The 20,512-nt window shown below is 40.0% G+C and overlaps 1 protein-coding gene across 9 annotated transcripts in view; it reads right to left on the reverse strand.

The window, feature by feature from the left end:
* The window catches only part of LOC6558652 (protein boule), a 31,596-nt gene extending 11,347 nt beyond the window's left edge, over positions 1-20,249 (reverse strand). For 7 of the 9 annotated variants that reach the window (XM_032743365.2, XM_001983409.3, XM_032743364.2 and 4 more), the window contains exons 1-3: positions 19,428-20,249; positions 1,493-1,979; positions 1,268-1,421 (exon numbers count right to left, since the gene is read on the reverse strand). In XM_032743365.2, coding sequence (XP_032599256.1) covers positions 1,268-1,421; positions 1,493-1,614 — 276 coding nt within the window. In that variant the 5' untranslated portion in view covers positions 1,615-1,979; positions 19,428-20,249. Of the gene's footprint in view, positions 1-1,003; positions 1,031-1,267; positions 1,422-1,492; positions 1,980-14,199; positions 14,233-19,427 lie in introns of those variants that run through there. The other 2 variants (XM_032743369.1, XM_043215675.1) reach the window with 2 other exon arrangements.
* Positions 20,250-20,512: the final 263 nt, after the last annotated feature.

A 20,512-nucleotide genomic window follows, 5' to 3' on the forward strand; every position in this document is an offset into this window, starting at 1 on the left:
ATTAATTTGCGCAAAATAGGTAAAAAGAAATAATTGAATGAAAAAAACAATGTATAAATAGAACAAACGGTGCAACGAACTCAACTTCAACTGCAACTCCAACTCGCAACTTGGCAACACAATTCATTTTGCTTGGGTTATCGATAACAAATATGTGTTGTTATCGGACACAACTGTACGGTGAGAACACAAGAAATGAACGGGGACGGACAACCGTCGCTAACGAGCTAACATATGCAAATTTTCGTATACCCTTGCAGAGAATACTATTTTCCTTTTGGACAGAAAGTTATCGATATGGGTAAACAGAATGACGACATTTTGTATGACCAACTTTTGTTTATGAAGATATCTGAACAAAAGCCACAGACTTTTTAACTTTTTATATAACTGTATAAAGTATTTCTTCCACAGGAACAGTCGGACCATAGATAAGATGATCTAGGCGTTAAAATATGTCTGCAAGGGTATTTTTTATAGACTTCGGCACACCGAAGCTAGCTAATCTTTCACGTGTTGTTCTATAACTATGTTAAAGGTGTAGATGTAGTATATATGTTTATGTGTGTGTGTGTGTGTGTGTTGCATATATGAATGTAAATGTAAATGTAACGTAACGCAACGGAAACGTAACTCGGAAACGTAACTCAACAAAAAACGCAATTAGAAGAAAATACAGAAATACATAAGAATTACAAGAGTGCCGTGTGTCCGTACCGTCGTCGATACACAATCGATAAATCATCGATAAATATCGTTGGCATATACGCGCGATCTGTACGATCTGATCTTGGATCTTGATCTTGACTCAAAGTAGGCACACGCTCAGTGGCTGTGGACGGCGGCGGCGTCGCTGTGTGTTGCACAAAACACGCACACACGCACACACACACACACACGCGCACACGCACACACACACGCACAGAGTGTTGTGTGTGTGGGTGGGAGGCAGGAGGAACAGCTGCTGCTTGTACTTAGTGGTATACGTAGTGTGTGTGTGCGTGGTGGTGTCTGTGGGTCAGGTAATGCCCTAAAAGATCGGAGTCACATTATAACAGTTCATACTTATTTTTGTTGTGTGTGTGTGTATGTGTGGAGTGTGTGTGTGGAGTGTGTGTGTGTATGTGTGGAGTGTGTGTTTGTGGTGTGTGTGACTCCTCCCGGTACACAAAAAGCATCAGAAATTGTAAAATCATAATCGATAATTAATCGATAGAAATTAACACAGGCGTCATTAGCAAGATTAGCATATGAACTTTGAACTCACCTCCGCCTGCAGTCTTTGCGCCTCCTGTTCCGTCTCAAATGTGACAAATCCGTAGCCCTTGCTAACCCCAGCACGATCCACAATGATCTTTGTACTCTTCACGGTGCCATAGGCGCTGAACACGCGCGTCAGATCCGCTTCGGTGGTGTCGCCGCTAAAGGATACACGGACCAGTTGAAGATTAATCAAGGATTAAGAAAGAGATCGATGTGGCAAAGAGCTTACCTAATGCCGCCCACAAAGATGCGATTGGGTATGAGTGTGCCATATTTGGGTGCTGCCAGTGGCGCCTCCAGTCCAGCCGTGGGCGCTGTGGCCGCTGTCGGTGCAGCCGAGATTTTGTGCATCTCGGCTGGTGTCGTCTCCAGACGAAAGTTGGCGCCGAAGGGCAGAATCTTGAGGCTGTTCTTTGTTAACGTGGGGCGTGTGAAATAATCCAATAGAAAACGCTGCTTAGCGTTCTTCTCTCTGTCTCTCTCTCAGGCTCTCGCTCTCTCTCTCGCTCTCTTCTGCGCAAGGATCAGTTATGCAGCACGTACATACAACTGGTTTATTTCTTGTTCTATTTGGGTATTTCTTTTTTATGGCTAGAACGTCACGTCCATGTATTATTCTCTTATTGCTTTTTTGTCCCAATTATTGTTCAGCTTCACTTTTATTATATTTTCCGAGTGTTTTGATGAAAGAAATGCTATGTTTGCTAGATCCAAATCTGTAAAGAGAATGAGATAGAAAAACAGAGAGAGAGAGAGAGGGGTGTGAGTTAAATGTCTAGGCAATTGTTATAGAGAGCTGATATAGGTAGAGTACACAGAAGACAGAGCCCGCTGATCTTGTCGTCGTCTGTTTGTGTTTCTCTGACAAAATTGCCCCCCTACATTTCGAAATGCATCTATTTTTGGCACAAGCAGCGCCGACATATGTCACACGAGAGACGGCCCGAGACTGCTCCCGAGAGAGACAGAGAGACATGGAGAGAGAGGGAGAGATAGAGAGCACACATTGCTGAGGTAGCAGCAGCAGCAGCAGCAGAGGCAGCCTCTGCTCGAGAGACTCTAGCGGCGACACATGTGTAAGCTATAAATTCACCTTCAGGCGGCGGCGGCAGCGGCAACAAAATAGCGCAGAGAATTTAAATTTAACAACAGCAGCCAAGCCAAAGCATCAGCAGCAGCAGTAGCAGAAAAACAAAATACACACAAAGTTGACTATCAACAGCGGCGGCGGCGGCAATAATGAAATGGCCAAAATAATGTATCTAGAAGATGCACAGACACATAGATACATAGATACATATACAATATATAGCATATAGCGACATATACATAAATTATACAGAGGCAGAGTTCAATTTGGAGCCCACCTTTAGCATGTTTGCCCAAGCAAATTAGACTATAACTTAAATCTCATTGAGCACAGTGCTCGCTCGTAAAGAAACACTTACAGACATGCTTCGAAATAGTCTATACAAATGTGTATACCACAAGCATTGATTGATCAATAATTATGAAATTCTTATTTTGAGAACCACGGAAACACTTTCAAAATATTATATGGATCTATATAAATAGATATACAATCATTGATGGATAATTGATTACGAAATTCTCATTTTGAGTAAGTTTTGAACTTTAAACTGTTCCATATAAATATATATATATAGTTTGATAGACATTATATTAAAACTTATAACGACGCTATCAACCGAATTCGAGTTCCGGTAAAGATTGTGATATTAATGTTAAAAATAATATCTCTTCCAGTTATTGACAGTTTCGTCAAAAATGTTCTGGTTCCGGGTGAATCGGTTCCCGTTTGATACCATTCGTATGGCAATCATATATCTTATTTATTCTCATATTCGAGTGTGCACTGTACTTGGTAACAGGTAATAATTAAAGCTACCTTCAATACTGTTTGCCCAAGGAAACTGGAGTATCTAAACTCGTATCGAGTGAATATAATACATGTCATACATGCACTATTTACATGTTGTGCACACACACACAACACACACTCGCACACATTGCCCCTGCTCGTACCCCCTCCGCCTTTCCACCGGCTAGCAACAATATTTGTGTGTTGTTTGCTTATCGGCAACTCGTGTATCACATACACCAATAAAAACATAATTATAATTTCATTAACAATCTATAAGTCCAAATTGAGTAGCATTTTCGATATCTATATAAATATATATATATGCATATTATAAGTAGGTGTGTGCTGGTCAGCTCTAATGATTATATCTACACGTGATTATTGCTCACTGTTGTCTTCAATATTTCTGTGCCAACTCTTGTGCTCATAAATCAACGCTAATAAATTACCATGAAACATATATGTAAAAGATAAAAACTAAATATAAATGTGAGATAGATATATGCTACAGATATAGTTATATGCAAACGATTTTTCACTCATTAAATCGCGTCACATTTCCAAAATCATTTCTACACGAAAAACTGTGTATTTTTAGCACGAAAAATATAAAAGCAAATATAAATTGGTTTTTTAGTTTTCCGTTTGTTTTTTTTTGCTTTATTTTTTTGCTGCCGTGACGCTGAAAACATCTCAAGCAGTTCTGTCACACATACATATATATATATATATATATATATATATATATATATATATATATATATATATATATACGCACACCCAACTTGCTTGTTTTTGTTGAAAATTGTGAAAACTAAAAGCTATGCACTGAAAGATTATGCCCAACGGATGTATCCGTGGATGGCCCAAAGTGCCCCTGACATAAATCATGTACAGCTGCTCCTCCTCATCTTCAGCAGCCTCTTCTTCGACCAATTTCAAATTTTGTGTTCTTAATTATTTACATGCGCACTTCATTTGGGCCTGGCCAATACACGAAAAGATACCCAATATATATTTGACTTGGTAGAGAAGTGTCGTTAAATTGTATGAGCAACTGCTGCATTATTAAAGTTCCCATCAGAATTGAGGCCATGAAAATATGACAGAGTCAGCTTTGCGAGCAGCGAGCGGCGACAGAGGTCAACCGGAAAATCACGGCGACATGACAACATTAACGCTATCAGCGGAATTTAATCAACAGCAGCCGCCAACAAGAGAAAATACTCCCACAACTACCACCCCCTCAACTCAGCAACCACCTCCCTCCCCCTTCCCTTTTCATAACAGCCAATTTGCTGTGTGTGTGGCTAGAAGCAACCACTCGACCAAATTGCACAAATTCCACATGCGAAAATTGCACGCGTAATGCCAATGGGAACGAATCACCGAAGAATTTAATAATAACAACTCACATAACACGGGTTTTTCTACGATTTTCCCATACTCAACTATGCGCTACTCTATAATAGAGTGATCGATTACCTGTGACATCGATAAACGATAGCTGATCACAAATGTTGAGCATTGTTTAACCGATTACCTTTGTTAAACATAAATATAGTTTCGATAGTCAGTAATATCCATTATCTATATAATATATATAATAGTAGCCTGCTATGATAAGCATTGTTGATTTAATTTATAAAGCTCTAATTTGCAGAGATTAATATTTTTTCGATTAGAGCATGAAGCAAACGATAGTTTTCTGCTTCAATATATAAGACGAACATAATTTGATTTATAATCTACAGTTGAGAAGCATATTAATCAATAATAAATGAATGTATATATGTTATTGATAACAAATGTCTTGTCGAAGAAACTTCTGACAAGCTACAGTGAGTCATAATTTATTATTGCGAAATGTTCTACTTTCAATTAGCAAATCTTCGGACAAATCCTGTGTGTGCTGATGTACTCATCAAAAATGTATTTCACAACTGCAAATGGACTTGAGACTTATACACACAGACACATAAAGATAGAGAGAGAGAGAGAGAGAGAGAGTGTGTAGAGAGAGAACGAGAGAGAGAGAGATAAAGAGAGAGAGCAATATTTCATGTATTAGCCTTGATGTGAAGACATTTGATTGGCTGCAGGGCAATACCAGATTCCGAATCAGATGCAGCCATGCAACAATTTAACAATTAGCTGCTGTTGCTGCTGCCCCAAAAACAACATTTCAGACATTCCTGTTAACGTTCAACGCTTTTCCCCATTTTTTTCACTTTTTTTTAAATGTTGCTTTTCCTTTCGAGTTTTTATTTTGGCACATTTCAACCGCAACTTGGGCAATTAGTGCAAATGCAATTAGGAAGCGCCAAACTATTGAATAACCAGACGGCAAACAAAGAGAAAGAAAGAGAGGGAGCGAGAGGGAGAGGGTGTGTCGAGCAGTTTAAAGTCGACATTTGACCTATAAAAAAGTAGAAAAGAGAGTGAGAGTGAGAGGGGAAGGTGGAGCGAGTGAAGCCGCCCCAAGGGGACTGTAAATGAAACAGCCCAAACGAGATGCACACACAAAAAGTTGCTAGATAAAAATAGTAAAATGTTCACCTAAGCGCCGTTGGCGTGTCCTTGCCGAAATACAACAAAAATGCTATACAGAAGGAGATAGAGAAAGACAGAAAGAGAGAGAGAGAGCGAGAGAGAGAGTGTGTGTGTGTGTGTGTGTGTGAGGAGGTGTGCAGGAGCTGAAGGTAAAAAACGAAGGCAAGCGATAGTCATAGATAAGAGCAACGAACAGGAAGCAAAACGAAAAGGAAGTCAGCAGCGCCTCGACAGAACAGGAAGGAGAGGGGGAGGGGAGGGGGCAGTTTAGTGGGGCAAGCTTGACGACGAGCTGATAAGCGTATGTAAGTCACACAAGGACAATTAGCCAAAAGCTCAAGAGGTTTAACTCTTCCAAAATCCGAATAGCAAACACACAAGTTCAGCAAATTTGGTTTTTTTTGGCTGCGTGTGCGTGCCGCCGAATAAGTTTGCCAAAAAATACTGGCGCTGCTGGGTGGTGTTGTCTATAAGCCAGGCCAAGAGTTAAGACAGGCGACTGCCTGCAGTGCACTCAGTCAAAGGTCAATTCAAGTTGCGGCCAAAAGCAGACAGCAGCAGCAGCAGCAGCAGCAAAAGCAGCCAAGTCAAGTGTAATGCGAGAAAGCGCAAAAATGGCACACACACACTGACACATATACACACACCAATACACACACACTCTCGCACACAGATGCTCTGACTGACAGCGCGCCGGAAGTGGCTGCCATTTCACCTAACGCGTCCCACACCAGCAACAGCAACAACAACAAAAACGTAACGAAAAAAGGACCTGAAACATGTTACACAATCCTTGAGTGTGTGGATGACGTGATGAAGGAGGGGCGTTGGGGTGGGGGGTGGCACACGAGAACTCGGACGAGGACGAGGACATTGCTGCTGCTGCTTTGGATGTCAGTCAAGTGAAAGGAAATTGTAGCCAACACACACACACACACGCACACACACATACACACATAGAAGGTAGCTGTGGCAGACATACCAACAGACGAACATCATCATCATGATGAGGACGGGTCCCGTTGAGTAGCAGGCGAGGAGACTTTGCCTCAGCAGCAGTGGCAGCAACAAAATTGATGGCCTGCCACGTTGCCAAACCCTGCTGCTCTCTAATGTGTGTGCGTGTGTGTCTGTGTATGTGGCACACAAAAATCCATAATCCTCTGAGCAGCAGCGACCAGCGACAGTAAGACTAAAAACGACAAACTACAAAGCGCGAGCCAGAACAAATATAAAATACTAACAAAGATACACACACACACAGACACATATATTTATATATATAAATATATGTATGTATATATATATAAATATATGTACAGTGGTCGCTTCAATTTGAGAATTATCTCGGAAATATTTGTGCTCTTTTAAAGCCAAGCACTTGATTTTAATCTTTCAGTTTAATTAAGTTTTGTCAAAAACAGTATGATAAAAGACAGGAAGATATGGCAAAGCTGAGCTGTTGACAAATTAAATTCTATTTTAATATTAAGCTTCATTTTAATGTTGGTGGTATTATAATAGATTCATTATATTTAATATTTGCAACTTAGAGAAAATAAATGCTGCTTTTGTGGTGCATTAAAGTTATTTAAGGGCTTTAAATATCGAATTTTTTAAAATTGCTCAATAAAAATCAACTGCAAACGCCAGTTAAAACCAGTTAGGTGTTAGGAGCCGATATTAGTAGTCTATATAGTCTATTCCACAACGGAACCGAATATCGCAAATAATTTAGAGCCAATGCGAAATGCAGCAATCGATTTGACACCCCGATTTGACACCTCAATTCACGAGTATAATTCACCTTCTGCTTCACTTTAGCTTTTGCATTTGTTTGAGTGTTAATATTTAAAGAAATCTTTTTGAATCCAATATCCAATTTTGAAGGCTGCTCGACAAAAGGACATTATAATTATCAGCTTTGCACTTTCTGTGTCGAAAAATGGAACTACCAGAAGCTGTATTCGCTATTCTCTAATTCCAAGCACCTCTTGAAGCCAAAGTTTTTAATTTTGTTTGCTAGCAACCACTGTGAATAGTATATGAAACAAAAAAAATATTTATGGGTGGGGGGTGTGTGTGAAAAGCCAAGGCAAAAGTTGTGCGAAACAATGAAACTTTGCAGAAGCAGCGTTAAATTGTTTGATGTGTGTGTAACCCTCCAAAGCACACACACACGCACACTCGAACACCCGCACACACACACTGTGTCTAATATTGCTTTGTATTTGTATTGGATTTCTGGTTTCCAATATTTGCGCAGTAAACTTTAAGACGGCTTCCCGAAAAACAAAAAAAAAACTTGTCGCACAGCTCTCGATTTGAATCAATTTTCCCTCAGCAAAATGTACACACAAAAACTTTACCGAGGCAGCCCAACACAGCCCACCCACTGTGTGTGCGAGTGTGTGTGTGTGTGGTTTCTCAAAAAGTTTGCCAAGCATTTTGCAAATGATTTATTGCCAACATCAGAGCAGAAGGAAGCTGCGGCTGCGACAACGCTGCGTATGAGCGATAGATGATGCCTAGGCGGGATATATCTTTTGCCTCCTCCTGTGTCAGCTTATGCCCCCCAAAGGATTTAAGTGGCATTTGATATAGCCAGGGGACAAGCGAACGAGAGCAACATCTATTATTAAATGCTCAGACAAATTAAGTCATTAAAAAACGATTTTGTTTTCGATTTATTATTATTTTTTCTTGTTTTGTTCTACTTTTCATGCATTGCGTATACGTAATGTGGGCATATGCAAATTTATTGCCAAAGCAGAAGTACAAAAAGCAAATTCAAATGCAATCACGAGAAAGCTAACACCAACAAGGCAAACCAAGCCAACAAAAAAACGTGTAAAGTGCAAAAGAAATGGCCTAAAAGTATGACTTGGCTAAGCAAAGAACCTACGCCGAGAGGGACAGGAGGATTAGGGGTGTTGTGGGTGTTGCCTGCCTGTTTTGTAGGGTGCTGTGCTGCCAACTATTTTTGTAGACCCAGCTGCCTTTGAATGTGCCCGCTTTTTTTTTCTTCTTTTTTTGACTTTCATTCCTTGGGCCAAGGCATCAAATTAAAATGCAAAAAGAAAATGTGCGCAGACAATGGCGGTGCAAAGATGTGGGTGTCACTGTGTGTGTGCGAGTGTATGTGTGTGTGTGTGTCGTAAAAGTGAAAAAAGCGCAGCTGAGAGCACGTCATCAAAAGCGTCTCTAGCCTGGCTGCCTTTATAGTTGCCATTGCTGTTGCTCTTCTTCTCAGCTTTTTTGTTGTTTTTTTTTTTTTCTCTGCTGACTGCATTTGCAACTAGCTCGTTCTTGTACAGACACGTCCACACACAGCAGCCTCTACCCAGGCACACACACACACACACACCCCCTCCCCTCGTGCTCAGCACATGCCCTGCCTCTTGTCGCTTAACCACTTGAAATTCACCTGCGAACAGCATTTTAGACAAAATGCGCGGCCAACATTTTCGCTTTTGTTTGGCGACAACAACAAGAAGAAAAAAATGGTTTTCGTTTCGATTCGTTTTTTGTTTCATTTGTTTTTTGGCTCAACTATTTAGCAAGTTATTTGTCTGTCATTGCGAGTGCGGCCTGTGGCCCAGTTTTTTGAGCTAACCAACAACATTTCTCACAGCCAAAATTGACTAGAAAATTGTATTAATTTCTAGTGAGAATTGAAGTGCGAGATTTTGAATGAAATTGTAAACATTTTTGAATTTGAATTAACTTTAATAATAATTCAAAAAAACTAGTAATAAGGAAAATAAAACCGTTGAGAGAGAGAAGGAGAATTTCGAGATTATCAATATTTAAGCAACGTGGAAGGCTATAAAGATAAAAGATACGAGAAATTATATGCCAAATCAATTCTTTTAGCGGCCGAACACGACTATATCGAATCGTTTGATATTGCTCATCAGAAATATAAATATATATACTTTGTAGTGTTGGAGATGCGTCTCACTGCCTGTTACATGGCTTACATAAATACAGAAAAAGATAGAGAAAGAGAAAGAGCGCGAGAGAGAGAAAGGTAGATATACTATGTAACCACAAAAACAATTTGATAAGTTTAAAGTTGTAAAAACTAGCATAAAACATTGTAAATCCCACCATTAAATAGAAGCAAATATCATTTATAAATGTGCATTGCTGGAAAACAAACCGAGCAGTCAATAACATGGCAAATGCTGCTGACAAGTCAAATAAACAAAAAAAAATATGAAAATGAGTTAATTACGCGCAAATTTCATTGAATTTCATAATGAGTATTGGAAGACCAATTTCTGTCATTAGCACAGCTGGTTAATATCGAGAACAATAAAGCCAGAAAAAATAACTCAATTATCGCATCGACTAACCGGAAACTGGGCGAGAAAGCCACGCGGGGAGGTTAGGGGGAGGGCAGTGTTTATAAGATGCGATCTGAATATTCAGTTGATTCACTTTAGTATTCTATGCAAATGAGAAAAACGCACGGAAATGGGTACTTTTCTCTATAGATATCTGTTTAGATATATAGATATGGATATCCGTGGGCGATTCTTTGGGAAATATGTTGCACAACATAATTGGATGGTATTTAAATTGGATTATTCTAAATCATTCCGACTTAGAACCGGAATCGAAACTCAACTGCTATTAAAATGGTGTCAAGCCGAAAGTGTTAACAGAAATTAATTCATTGAACGGAAAAGGGGTTTTTGAAAGGAAATTCAACTTTAAGAACCAGTAAGCAGAACTGATACTAATAATAATATATTATTATTACGAATACCGAAAATAATATGGGAAAAAGCATAATCTTTGCCAGAGTCTTAAACACTTTGCGTAACATAATCAGTAACGGAGCCTAAATTGTAGTAAAATTAGTTTGATTATAAGCAGTCAAATCAGCAATCATTATTAAATTGGCTGGAAACATTATCTGAAAATTGTTATTGAGTTAAAGAGTCGTTTTATTTATGCTATTAAATATATTTCTCAGAATTGTTTGTTTTTCTCGTCAACCAATTCTCGGAAATTCGTTGGAAAATTAAAGAAAATACGTTGACAAATTACTGACAATAACATTAACAGTTGCGGCCCTTTAAGAATAATTAGAAAATACGCAGACACATTTAACTGCTGCAGTTCTTTAATGATTTTCTTTAAGTACAGAAAATATATATATGATTTTCCACAATTTACGGCATAATAGGAAAATTTGCTGCTACACACGATAATCCATGGTCGCATTCATAGAAATACAACAAAGTGTTAATCTCAACGAACGTATCTTTTTTGAAGCATTGTTGAAAATTTCGTCAGGTGGCTTTTGCCACAGTTCTCAAAAGCACAACAGATACTTGTCTTGCTGTGCGTGTGTCTGTAAGTGTAATGTCTGTGTGTGTGTAATCTGTGTGTGTGTGTAATCTGTATGTGTGTGTGTAATGTGAGTGTGTGCATATCCGCCAGTGGGCAGTGCGATTCCGAAACCGTGAAAATATGCAGATAACTAATATTAACTTTTTGTTTGAATGCATGAATGAAGCATGGCTCAAAGTGTGTTGGTGTGTAATGTGTCTCTGTGTGTGAGTGTGTTGGTTGTGTGTATTGTGTTGTGTGTGCTGAGTTGAGTTGTGTAGTAGTAAAATAAAAGGCAAACTCAGCGCTTCGTTAGCTGAATGAAATTGTATGGAAATTGTGAGCTGCCTGCCTGTTGGCAGCAACTAAGCGCCGACGGCCAATAATTGGCCATATACAGTTGGCCATCATAAAAAATGCCCGCAGCAGAGCCAAAAAAAAGAGAAGAAAAATAAAACTAGCACTGTGCGTTCAATGGTGCACGGGCCGTGATCTGAAAGCAACTACACTTAGCGAAAAACGAGGTTAAAGATGTAGCAACGTATTAGCTGAGGCAGCCCGTACAGCTGTTAAATAATATCTATCAATAATAAGCGTAAGATATATTTGAAATACAATTAGAAGGCTAAATATATTTAAAAAGGTGGCACTTTGCATATCATCCACTAAACTTGATCTGGTATTCGAGTACTTCTAATCCAATTAAGTAAACTTATCAATAAAATAAAATCATAGTTTTTCATGACTTCTTCGATCTATTAATATAAAAAAATACTCAATTTTCAGCGCTCATAACTCTGTTCATATGGTTTTGTTTTTCAAAAGTTTTTGAGTTGAGCTTATTTTCTTTAAGTGCAGCTGAGCATTAAAGGCCACACGCAGCTCGACTCAGTTAGTTAGAGATTAGGTCGTTGGCGGGCGCTGGCAAGGGCAGATGGGCAGACTTTGGGGTCTACCTGCACGCTAGAGTGCAAATGGAAGTCGGGTCAGTTGGTCGATTGTTCATATTCTCCATATATTGTTTTGCATGTGGGGGCAGAGCAGCAGCAGCTGCTGCCTCTGACTGAAGTTCAGAGAGCTTTCAGAGATCTTGGAACGCTGCCAGCTGAAAGTCAAAGTTGTTACAACCAAAACCCCCTCTCCTCTCTCTCTCTCTCTCTCAGTGCTTTAGGGTATTTACTTTATTTTATGGTGTTTTCCTTTTGGGCTGCAGCACACAGATTTTCTTAATATCCACCACACCTCCCCATCCATCCAATGCATAAGTTTTATATGCGTAGCAGTTCTCAAAATATAGACCCCGAAAAAATAAGACGAAGGAAAAGCGGTTCGATAACAGCTCGAAGGCATTTTATTTTTATGAGCAGCAACAACGACAGCAAAAGCTACAAGCCCGGGGCGTGACAGTCACTACGCCTCCCTGCACCCCACCCCCTCCATACCGCACCCCCTCCTCCGTCATTTCGCTCCCGGCTAAGGAAAACAGCTGTCGCCAATGTCGGCGACAAAAACTCTCTCAACGGTAAACGACTTATTTTTTGGCACGAAACGCAAAAACACAAAAAGTATCTTTTTGGCTCAAAATTAAATGAAAACATATATGCACACACACACACATACACTCAGAAACTCACACACAAAGTACTTTAGCACAGTGTGTGTATTTAGTCTAAGGAAAATCTCTAAAGTAACACAGATTTCTAGCGACATACAGAAGATGCAAAAGCAGCAATGAAAATTCGAAAGACAACCGCAGCGCGGCGCATTTAATTTTAGATTTATTTATACAGGGTGCGATTCTAGCTGCTGCTGGCTGCTACTCAAAATCTGGCTGGCAGCAGGTGGCAAAATGCCTAACACAACAGGATTTGATTTAAACGTAATCCCTTTTCAGTCCCAAAAAAGTCATCGGAAAAGGTAGCTTTTCCACCAGCCAAGCAGGCTCTTCACGTTCTGTTTGTGTCCATTAACTTTGTGCAAACACTTTCGAAGCGACAATAAAAACGAGAATTTTGATTTTTTTATATGCGTATCTACGCTCCACTGAGATTAAAGCGAAAAAAATGTTGTTTCTAGGATGTAAAAGTTAATTGGCGGCATTTTGACGTCTAGAAAGTGCCAATCAAATATGAATGAAATTGAAAGCAAGAAAGTTCCTCATGCAAACATTCGTTTTTCTACCGATTATTCTAGTTCGCACAGAAACATAGACAGAAAAACCTGACTTCATTATTCATCGACATTTTCAGTTGTGCTGATGAATAATATATATAAACACCTTGCGGAGTCGAAGAAGTCCCCTTAAATGCTTTACAAACATCTGTAAACTAACAAACAAAAGCAACACACAAGATTCATAAACTTGAATTATTGAATAAATTTACCAAATTTACGTAAAATGTATTCTATATAACCAAAAGGAAAGCAGTTATAACTTGCTCAAAAATCATCAGGTCTTGAAAAACCAGGACTAATTGATTATGGTTCGAAATACTACATTCAAAGTTGGAAACGTTATTCTGACTCGAAATTCGTGTACAAATTCTACTCTAAGAAAATCTGGGGCATTTTAATTATGGTTTGATCTCTAGTTTAATGGTTCATTTAAACCCAAATTTTGTAAGTCCCCATTAAAATTTGGTCGTCTCGGTGTGTCCTTCTTGCGTGCATATATCTTAAGGAGGCAACAGCAAATCACTTTGCTCCAAGAGTGCCCCATCACAGAATGCTAATGAATTGGAAAAGCATGCTGAGAGCGATCATTGGGGAGCACCCCTTATCCCTATCCGCCTCCCCCTCTCTTATACGTGTGTGTGTGTGTGTGTGCGAGACATCAACAGAGTCTCCTAAGTGAGTGCTGCTGCTGACTATTTTTTTTTTGGTCCCTGGCGACACGTTTCCTAGTCGCAGTCGACAAGACTTCGATTTGGCTGATGATTCTGCTGCTGCTCAGTTCTGCTCCGCTCTGCTGAAAGCGTCGCGTGGGTTATTTTTTTTTTTTTTTTTTGGTTTTTCGAATCGGTTGGCATTTGTCGCCCAAATGTTCACACATTTATTTAATGCGACATTTTTGTTTTTGTTTTCTTTTTTTTTTTGAGATTTGAAATGCAACTACAATAAATATATTTTTAGAGCGCATTTTCTTGTTTTACCTCTTTTTTTTCTATTTTTTTTTTCTTCTTTTTGTTGACTGCTACTTTGTTGCTGTGCAGTGAAAAATTTCCACTCGCTGATTTCCTTGATTCGATTTTTATTCAACTTTGTTAATGATTTTTTTTTTTTTTGTTGTTTTGTGCTTGATTTGAGCCCAAATCTTTTATGGGCTGCTTAGCAAAATATATTAGCACCTTTTTAATTTATTTATTTATTATTATTTGCTGTTTGCTTATTTTTGTTATTTGTTATTATTTTTGTGGCTGTGGCTTTGGTTGTTGTTGTACCGGAACGCGTGCGCTTTAAATATTTATTTTGGCATTAAAATACAAAACATTTCTCATATTTTATCACATTTTTTATGAAAAAAAAACTTTAGTACATGTGCGTGCGTGTGTGTGTGCGAGCGAGACAGCAGGTCGAGAGAGGGGGTGGGAGGGGAGCGGGGGTCTAATCTGGTAGGTTTATCAACTCATCAAAGGGCAGTCAAAATGCCAACGTGAATATATAAAAGCAAATTTCTATGCAAGAGTGGAGGCACAGAGCGGAGCAGGGGAGGGGGTGAGAGAGAACGTAAGGACATAACGGTTATCGAGTTGTCAGTGTGCGTGCGAGCGTCTATACGTGCAGTGTATTTGTTGTTGTTGTTTATGGCCACACTACGTTGTTACGTATACGCAGCGTGTGCAAATGGCAACACACAAGGGACGACGCTACGTAATGAAAGGACAGCTATAGAGAGAGTGAGAGAGAGAGAGAGCCGTCGATGACTCTGTGACTATTTGCTGTGCGATGGAGGGGGAAAGAGGCAGAGTAGAGGCACTGGGAAAGGGAGAGGGAGGCGTTGCTTGCTTTTCCAAGCTTGGCGTATACACAAAAATTGTTTCAATTCTCAACAACAAAAACAACAACGAAAACAACGGAAATTTCTGTGTCACGCATAAAATATAAACTCCTTGCTCTCTCATTGGGGCTGACACTTGCCGCGGCATTATTGCTGTTGTTACTGTTTTTTTTCCGCTGAAAATCGCCAACAGAATAACAACAACAGCAACAATAAAATCTACAGAGCCAAAAATCAAGTACGTTCACACACAATGCTAACTTATATGTGTTTTATATACACACACACACATACAGACATTTATATATATATATATATATGTATATATATATATATATGTTTGTATATATGTATAAGATGTATATATGTATTTGTGGCCGCCGCTGATTTCTGTTTTTGTCGTTTTTCGCCTGGCTGCCTGGGCTCACTTGGCCGAAATAGTAATTTTAATTTCGTTGAATTTTTGTCTGGCCGGGTCTACACAAAAAAAAACGAATTATACTTTTTATGGCTTTTTTGGCGAAAAAAACGCAGTTTATATTTTTAAACACGACGCGTTCGTTGTTAACTGTTGTTGCTGTTGTTATTGCAGTACAGAAGAACGCACGAAAACTGGCACACACACAGAGCTATATAAACACACATACGCACACACACACATATAGAAAGACAAGCGTGTGCACGCTACTAAAATGTCGTCTAACGTACGAGTTTTGCTGCTGCTGTTGACTGCGACGTCGACGTCGTTTCACTTATAACTTGTATATATATATATATATATTTATATGTATATATATGTATATTTTTGTGAGTGTGTGAAAACCGAAAAAAACGTGAAAAACGTTTTGTGTGCGCGACGACGACGACTTGGCGACGGCAAGAGAGTGTGTGTGTGTGGCAGAAGCAGAAGTGTTGCAATCACGACGGTAGAACAACGACTCAGCCAACAACACACGACGAACGCAACGCGACCAACTTGGGCCCCCAACAAGGCAGCTAGCAGCAGCAGCAAGCAGTAGCAGTGACGCTGACGTCAACGTCAACAGCGACGCAAGCAGCTACGTTTGCATTTCGGCTGAGCATTCGGCATTTGCTTGGCGTTCGGCTCTCTCTGCGGGCTCGGCTCTCTCGTTCTCTTGCGCTCCCTTTGCTTTTTGGCGCTCTTTTTGTTTTCGGGCGAGGGATGCAATGCACGTGCGAGAGCGTGCCTTGTGTGTGTGTCTATGTGTGTGTGTGTGTGAAAAAGATTACAATAAACACATTTTAGCGATATTACATATTTGGCCTATTTATTAAGCAGGCAGCAATAGTAGCAACAACTGAACTCCCACAACCACTCTCGCTCTCGCTCTCTCTCGCTGTCGCTATCGCTCTCTCGCGATTAGAGTTTTTGACGTTGAAATCGCTGTTGCTGCTGCTGTGCTATGGATGGCCAAGCAAACACAGTTATGTTTGCCGCTGCCGACGTCGCCGCAGCTGCTGCGTGAGTTTTTTTGATTCTTTGCTTATTGTGCAATGAGCCATGGCGACTTAATTGCTTTTCGTTTGGGCTTTTGGCTTCTATAACAGCAGCAGCAGCAACAACAACAAGAGTAGCAGCAGCAATAACAATAAGAGCAGCAACTGCCAGTTTTTATTTTCTCTTTGCGCTACGCTGCACTTCAAATGCTTATTGTTGTTGCTGCTGCTGCCGACGCTGTTGGTGCTCCCTCTGCTGCTGCTGCTCCCTCTGCTGCTGCGGCTGTCGTTCTATCTGTCATGGCGGAGGCGCATAAATAACGGCGCTGATAAAAACTGGGCGAAGGGCGTGCACACACACACACACACTTAATCACACACAGATAGACGTAATTATGGCCAGCGCTTTTATCAACCTTACGTAGTTTTTATTTTCGTTTTTTTGATTGTTTTCCTTTATTTTTTAGTAAAGCTCTCGATTACATAAGCGATGGAAATCTGCCTGGGAACATGAAACAGCCGGACGTAGGTGTGTGTGTGTGTATGTGAAGTTGGAAAATTTGAATTTTTCAGCATTTCAGCACAGAGAGAGAGCAAAGACAGTGGGGAAAAACAATCATGATAATTAAATTGAGTTCACTGATGCGTATACTTAACATTAAATTCAAAAGCAAAGGCAACAAAAGCAGCTTCCTCTGCTGCTGTCGCTGCGCTCTCAACGAGCACGTCGTCGCCTCAAAAAGGAAAAGAAAAAATGTTTTAAATTATAAAAAGAACCTTCAACTGCCAGCGCAGAAGACATCGCTGTCGCTTATGGGGTTGGGTTTGGGGGTTCTCGTTTGTTTTTGTTGTATTAGCGAAAAAAAACAAGCAGAAAAAAAAATTATATAGGTTAACATTGGCGCTTGGTATCCCGCATGCTTGCCAGAGCGAGAGAGCGACATGCAAATGTGGGCCGAAGTTGCTCACACGCGCTCTCTTCACAAACCCGCCCGCCCCACACAACAACAACAACAGCAATTTAATCACGAAAAATCAAAGCCACTTTTTGCTCTTAAGTGCAAAAATCATCAGCAGCAGCCAACCCCGAAGCAGCAGCAGCATGGCGCGCTCTCTTAAACAAAGCCGAACGAAGCCTGTCGGCTGTTAAGAGAATCAAAACGAGAGTGGACGAGTAAAAGAGAGAGGGAGAGAGTGCGTGGGCGACACAGGAAACAGTTTCCTAGTTGGAACTAGCGTAAAAGCAGCGCAGCCTTAAATAGAGCAAACGTCACCGTTGCGTGTTATGTTATTGCCTCTCTCGCTCTCCCTCTCCCTCACTCCTACTCCTATGCTGGCCTGTTCACTCTTTCAGCTTGTTTATTCAGGCTGGAAAGGTTGTAATAAAGTGTAGCAAGCTCTAATTAAATAAATAACTGTATAAATAAATGCGATTTCGAATTTATGTGAAATGCTTATTAAGGCTAAATAAAATAAGTATATTTATATATATATATATATATATTTAAGCATATATAAATACAAATATCATTATAAATTAAGAGCACCTCTGATTTGCTGAGCACTTTGCCTTAACTCAACTCACTCCAACTGGATTCTGCTTAGTCGCCGCCTAATAAATCACACAAAGTCAAACATAACCTCAACAACAGCTGTTAAATGGACCGCGAAATGTAAGCGGCGCATATCATGTGAAATACGACGTTTTAATGGGTCAGCAGTGGGTCCGTCTGCCCATTTGTCTGTCTGTTTGCTGTCTAACTGGGAGTACGACCTTAAAACGCATTAGCAACAGTCGAATAAATTGTAATAATTTTATTAGCAAACACGAAAAGCGGCCTCAGCAACAGCAACACTGGCAAGCACCAATTGGTAATTTTGAAAGGTGTGTTTTGGCTCCACTTTGGAAGTTTTTAACAAATCCAATAAGAAAACGTAACACAAACAGCGAACGGCAGTGCAAGCGAGAGCGAGAGAGTGAGAATGCGCGACAAGTGCAGGCCGCTCAAGGTAAATGCGTCGTAGCTGCAGTCGACGTCGGCGTCAACAGAGTGCAAGATCAAGTGAAGCCGAGTGGCCGAAAAACGAGCACGCTAGAAAATCAGAGAGAGTGAGCGAGAGAGGGAGAGAGAGCGCACCTAAATGCCAAGCAAAAGAAACACCATGCGCGATTGACACACACGCACACACACACAGACGCATGCAGAAATGCCCATTTGGATGCTTACCAGTGCTAACAATTATTTACAGCTCATTGTAGCCAAAACTCGCCTTTTCAAAATATAAGTTCAGGCTTGTTTAGCTATTTTACGCCATTTCCCAGCAACAACTGGCCTTTTTCTAACTTCTTGAAAGTTTTTCTATTTGTTGAGTATAACTGATACAATTTTCGCTAAAGCTGCTATTAAAAAAAGAAGCTAAACACCTTTTAAAAGCTATTTTCTTTTTTGCTAAAGCTGCCAAGACAAAAAGAGAAATAAAATAAAAGCTAAGAATTTGTTTAAGATATTTGAACGACTATTTCCCAACAAAAACTAGCCTTTTCTGGTGTACACTGATCAACACTGTTGGCAGCCAGCGGTTCGCCTAGCGTCAAGTGTTGACTAAATGCAAAGAACAAATCGGCCAGCAGCCAAGACTTGTTTTAATTTTTTTTTTAGCAGCAGGCAAAGCAAAAGCAAAAAAGAACCTTTTCCCCGTTCGCATTTGACACACTGACCCAATTCCCGGTTTCGATTTTCTGGTTTTTCTTACAACAAATACACGTTTTCCGCTTAATGCACACACTCACACACATGCACATAAATGCGTGTGTTTAGAAAAACGAGTTGCATGCAGCAGATCAGAATTTTCGCCCGCCAATTGCATTAAATATGCCAACACATAAAAAAAAACAATAAGAACAATATGGCCCCCCGCACTCACCGTTATTCCCGAAGCGTCGCTTGAAGAGACTCTTGGTTTGGCTATTGCTGTTGCACTCGCACTCGCACGCACACACGCAGACACGCAACAAATTGTAGAGGGAGGAGGAGCAGGAGCAGGAGGGACGCCAACGTTTCTTTTTTTGGTTAGTTGTTAGTTGCGACGTAACGTGAACGTGAACGTTATTACTCAATACGAAAGAACGTTGCGCAGGTTTAACGGATGCACGATGACAGTTAAAAACGGTAAAACGGTTAATTGATTAATTGGTGGTTTTTTCTTGTTTTGTTTTATGTTTTCCTTGTGTTTTGCGGGGTTCCGATTTCAATGTTGAATTACACTATTTTTTATTTTACTTCTATTTTACACTATTAGAGACCTTACTGCCTAGGAATCACAATTACAAGTGAATATCGGAGAGCCGAAAAAAATAACGACAGTTCAACGTAAACATGAATTTTAACGCAACGACTACTCTATGTCCTTATGTAGCAGTATTTAATACGTTACACACAACACACACACAAATACAAATAGTTTTTGTTGTTGTTGTTACTGCTGATGCTGCTGCATGTGCAGCGCTGGCGTTGTCTATAAAAAGGTTGCTGCTACTTGTGGGGAATATCATCAACAACAACAACACCACTTTTCCCGCACACCGAAATTTTCATGTGACGTAACAATTTTGGTTAATTTTCAATGTATACGAATTGGATTTAAATCATTTAACTGGTCACTGGCTGCGCTTTGAAAACATATAACGGTGTTTTTCGGTTCGAAATCGGGCGAAGAGGCAACAATGATCCGAACACACGGCACACACAGCACGCAATTATTTTTAACGTAAATAATGATTTGGTTGTCAGTGTTGGTAGGTTGACTCAACGGTGCGGGTGAGTGTTGCTAAAAGCTGTTATCTGGCTGTTAAATGGCGATGTTAAGCGCAGTATGTTGTTAATACACAGCACATGCTAGCTAAGAAGTGCAATGTAAAATATTTATTAAAATAAGCAATGTCTCATAGATTTTTGCTATTCTTTCAGTGCAAGCCGTGTTTAATCAACAGATAGACTTAGCTGAAGCTC

This window comes from Drosophila grimshawi, unplaced genomic scaffold, assembly GCF_018153295.1.
Source record: "Drosophila grimshawi isolate 15287-2541.00 unplaced genomic scaffold, ASM1815329v1 contig_44, whole genome shotgun sequence".
NCBI classification, from domain to species: Eukaryota; Metazoa; Arthropoda; class Insecta; order Diptera; family Drosophilidae; genus Drosophila; species Drosophila grimshawi.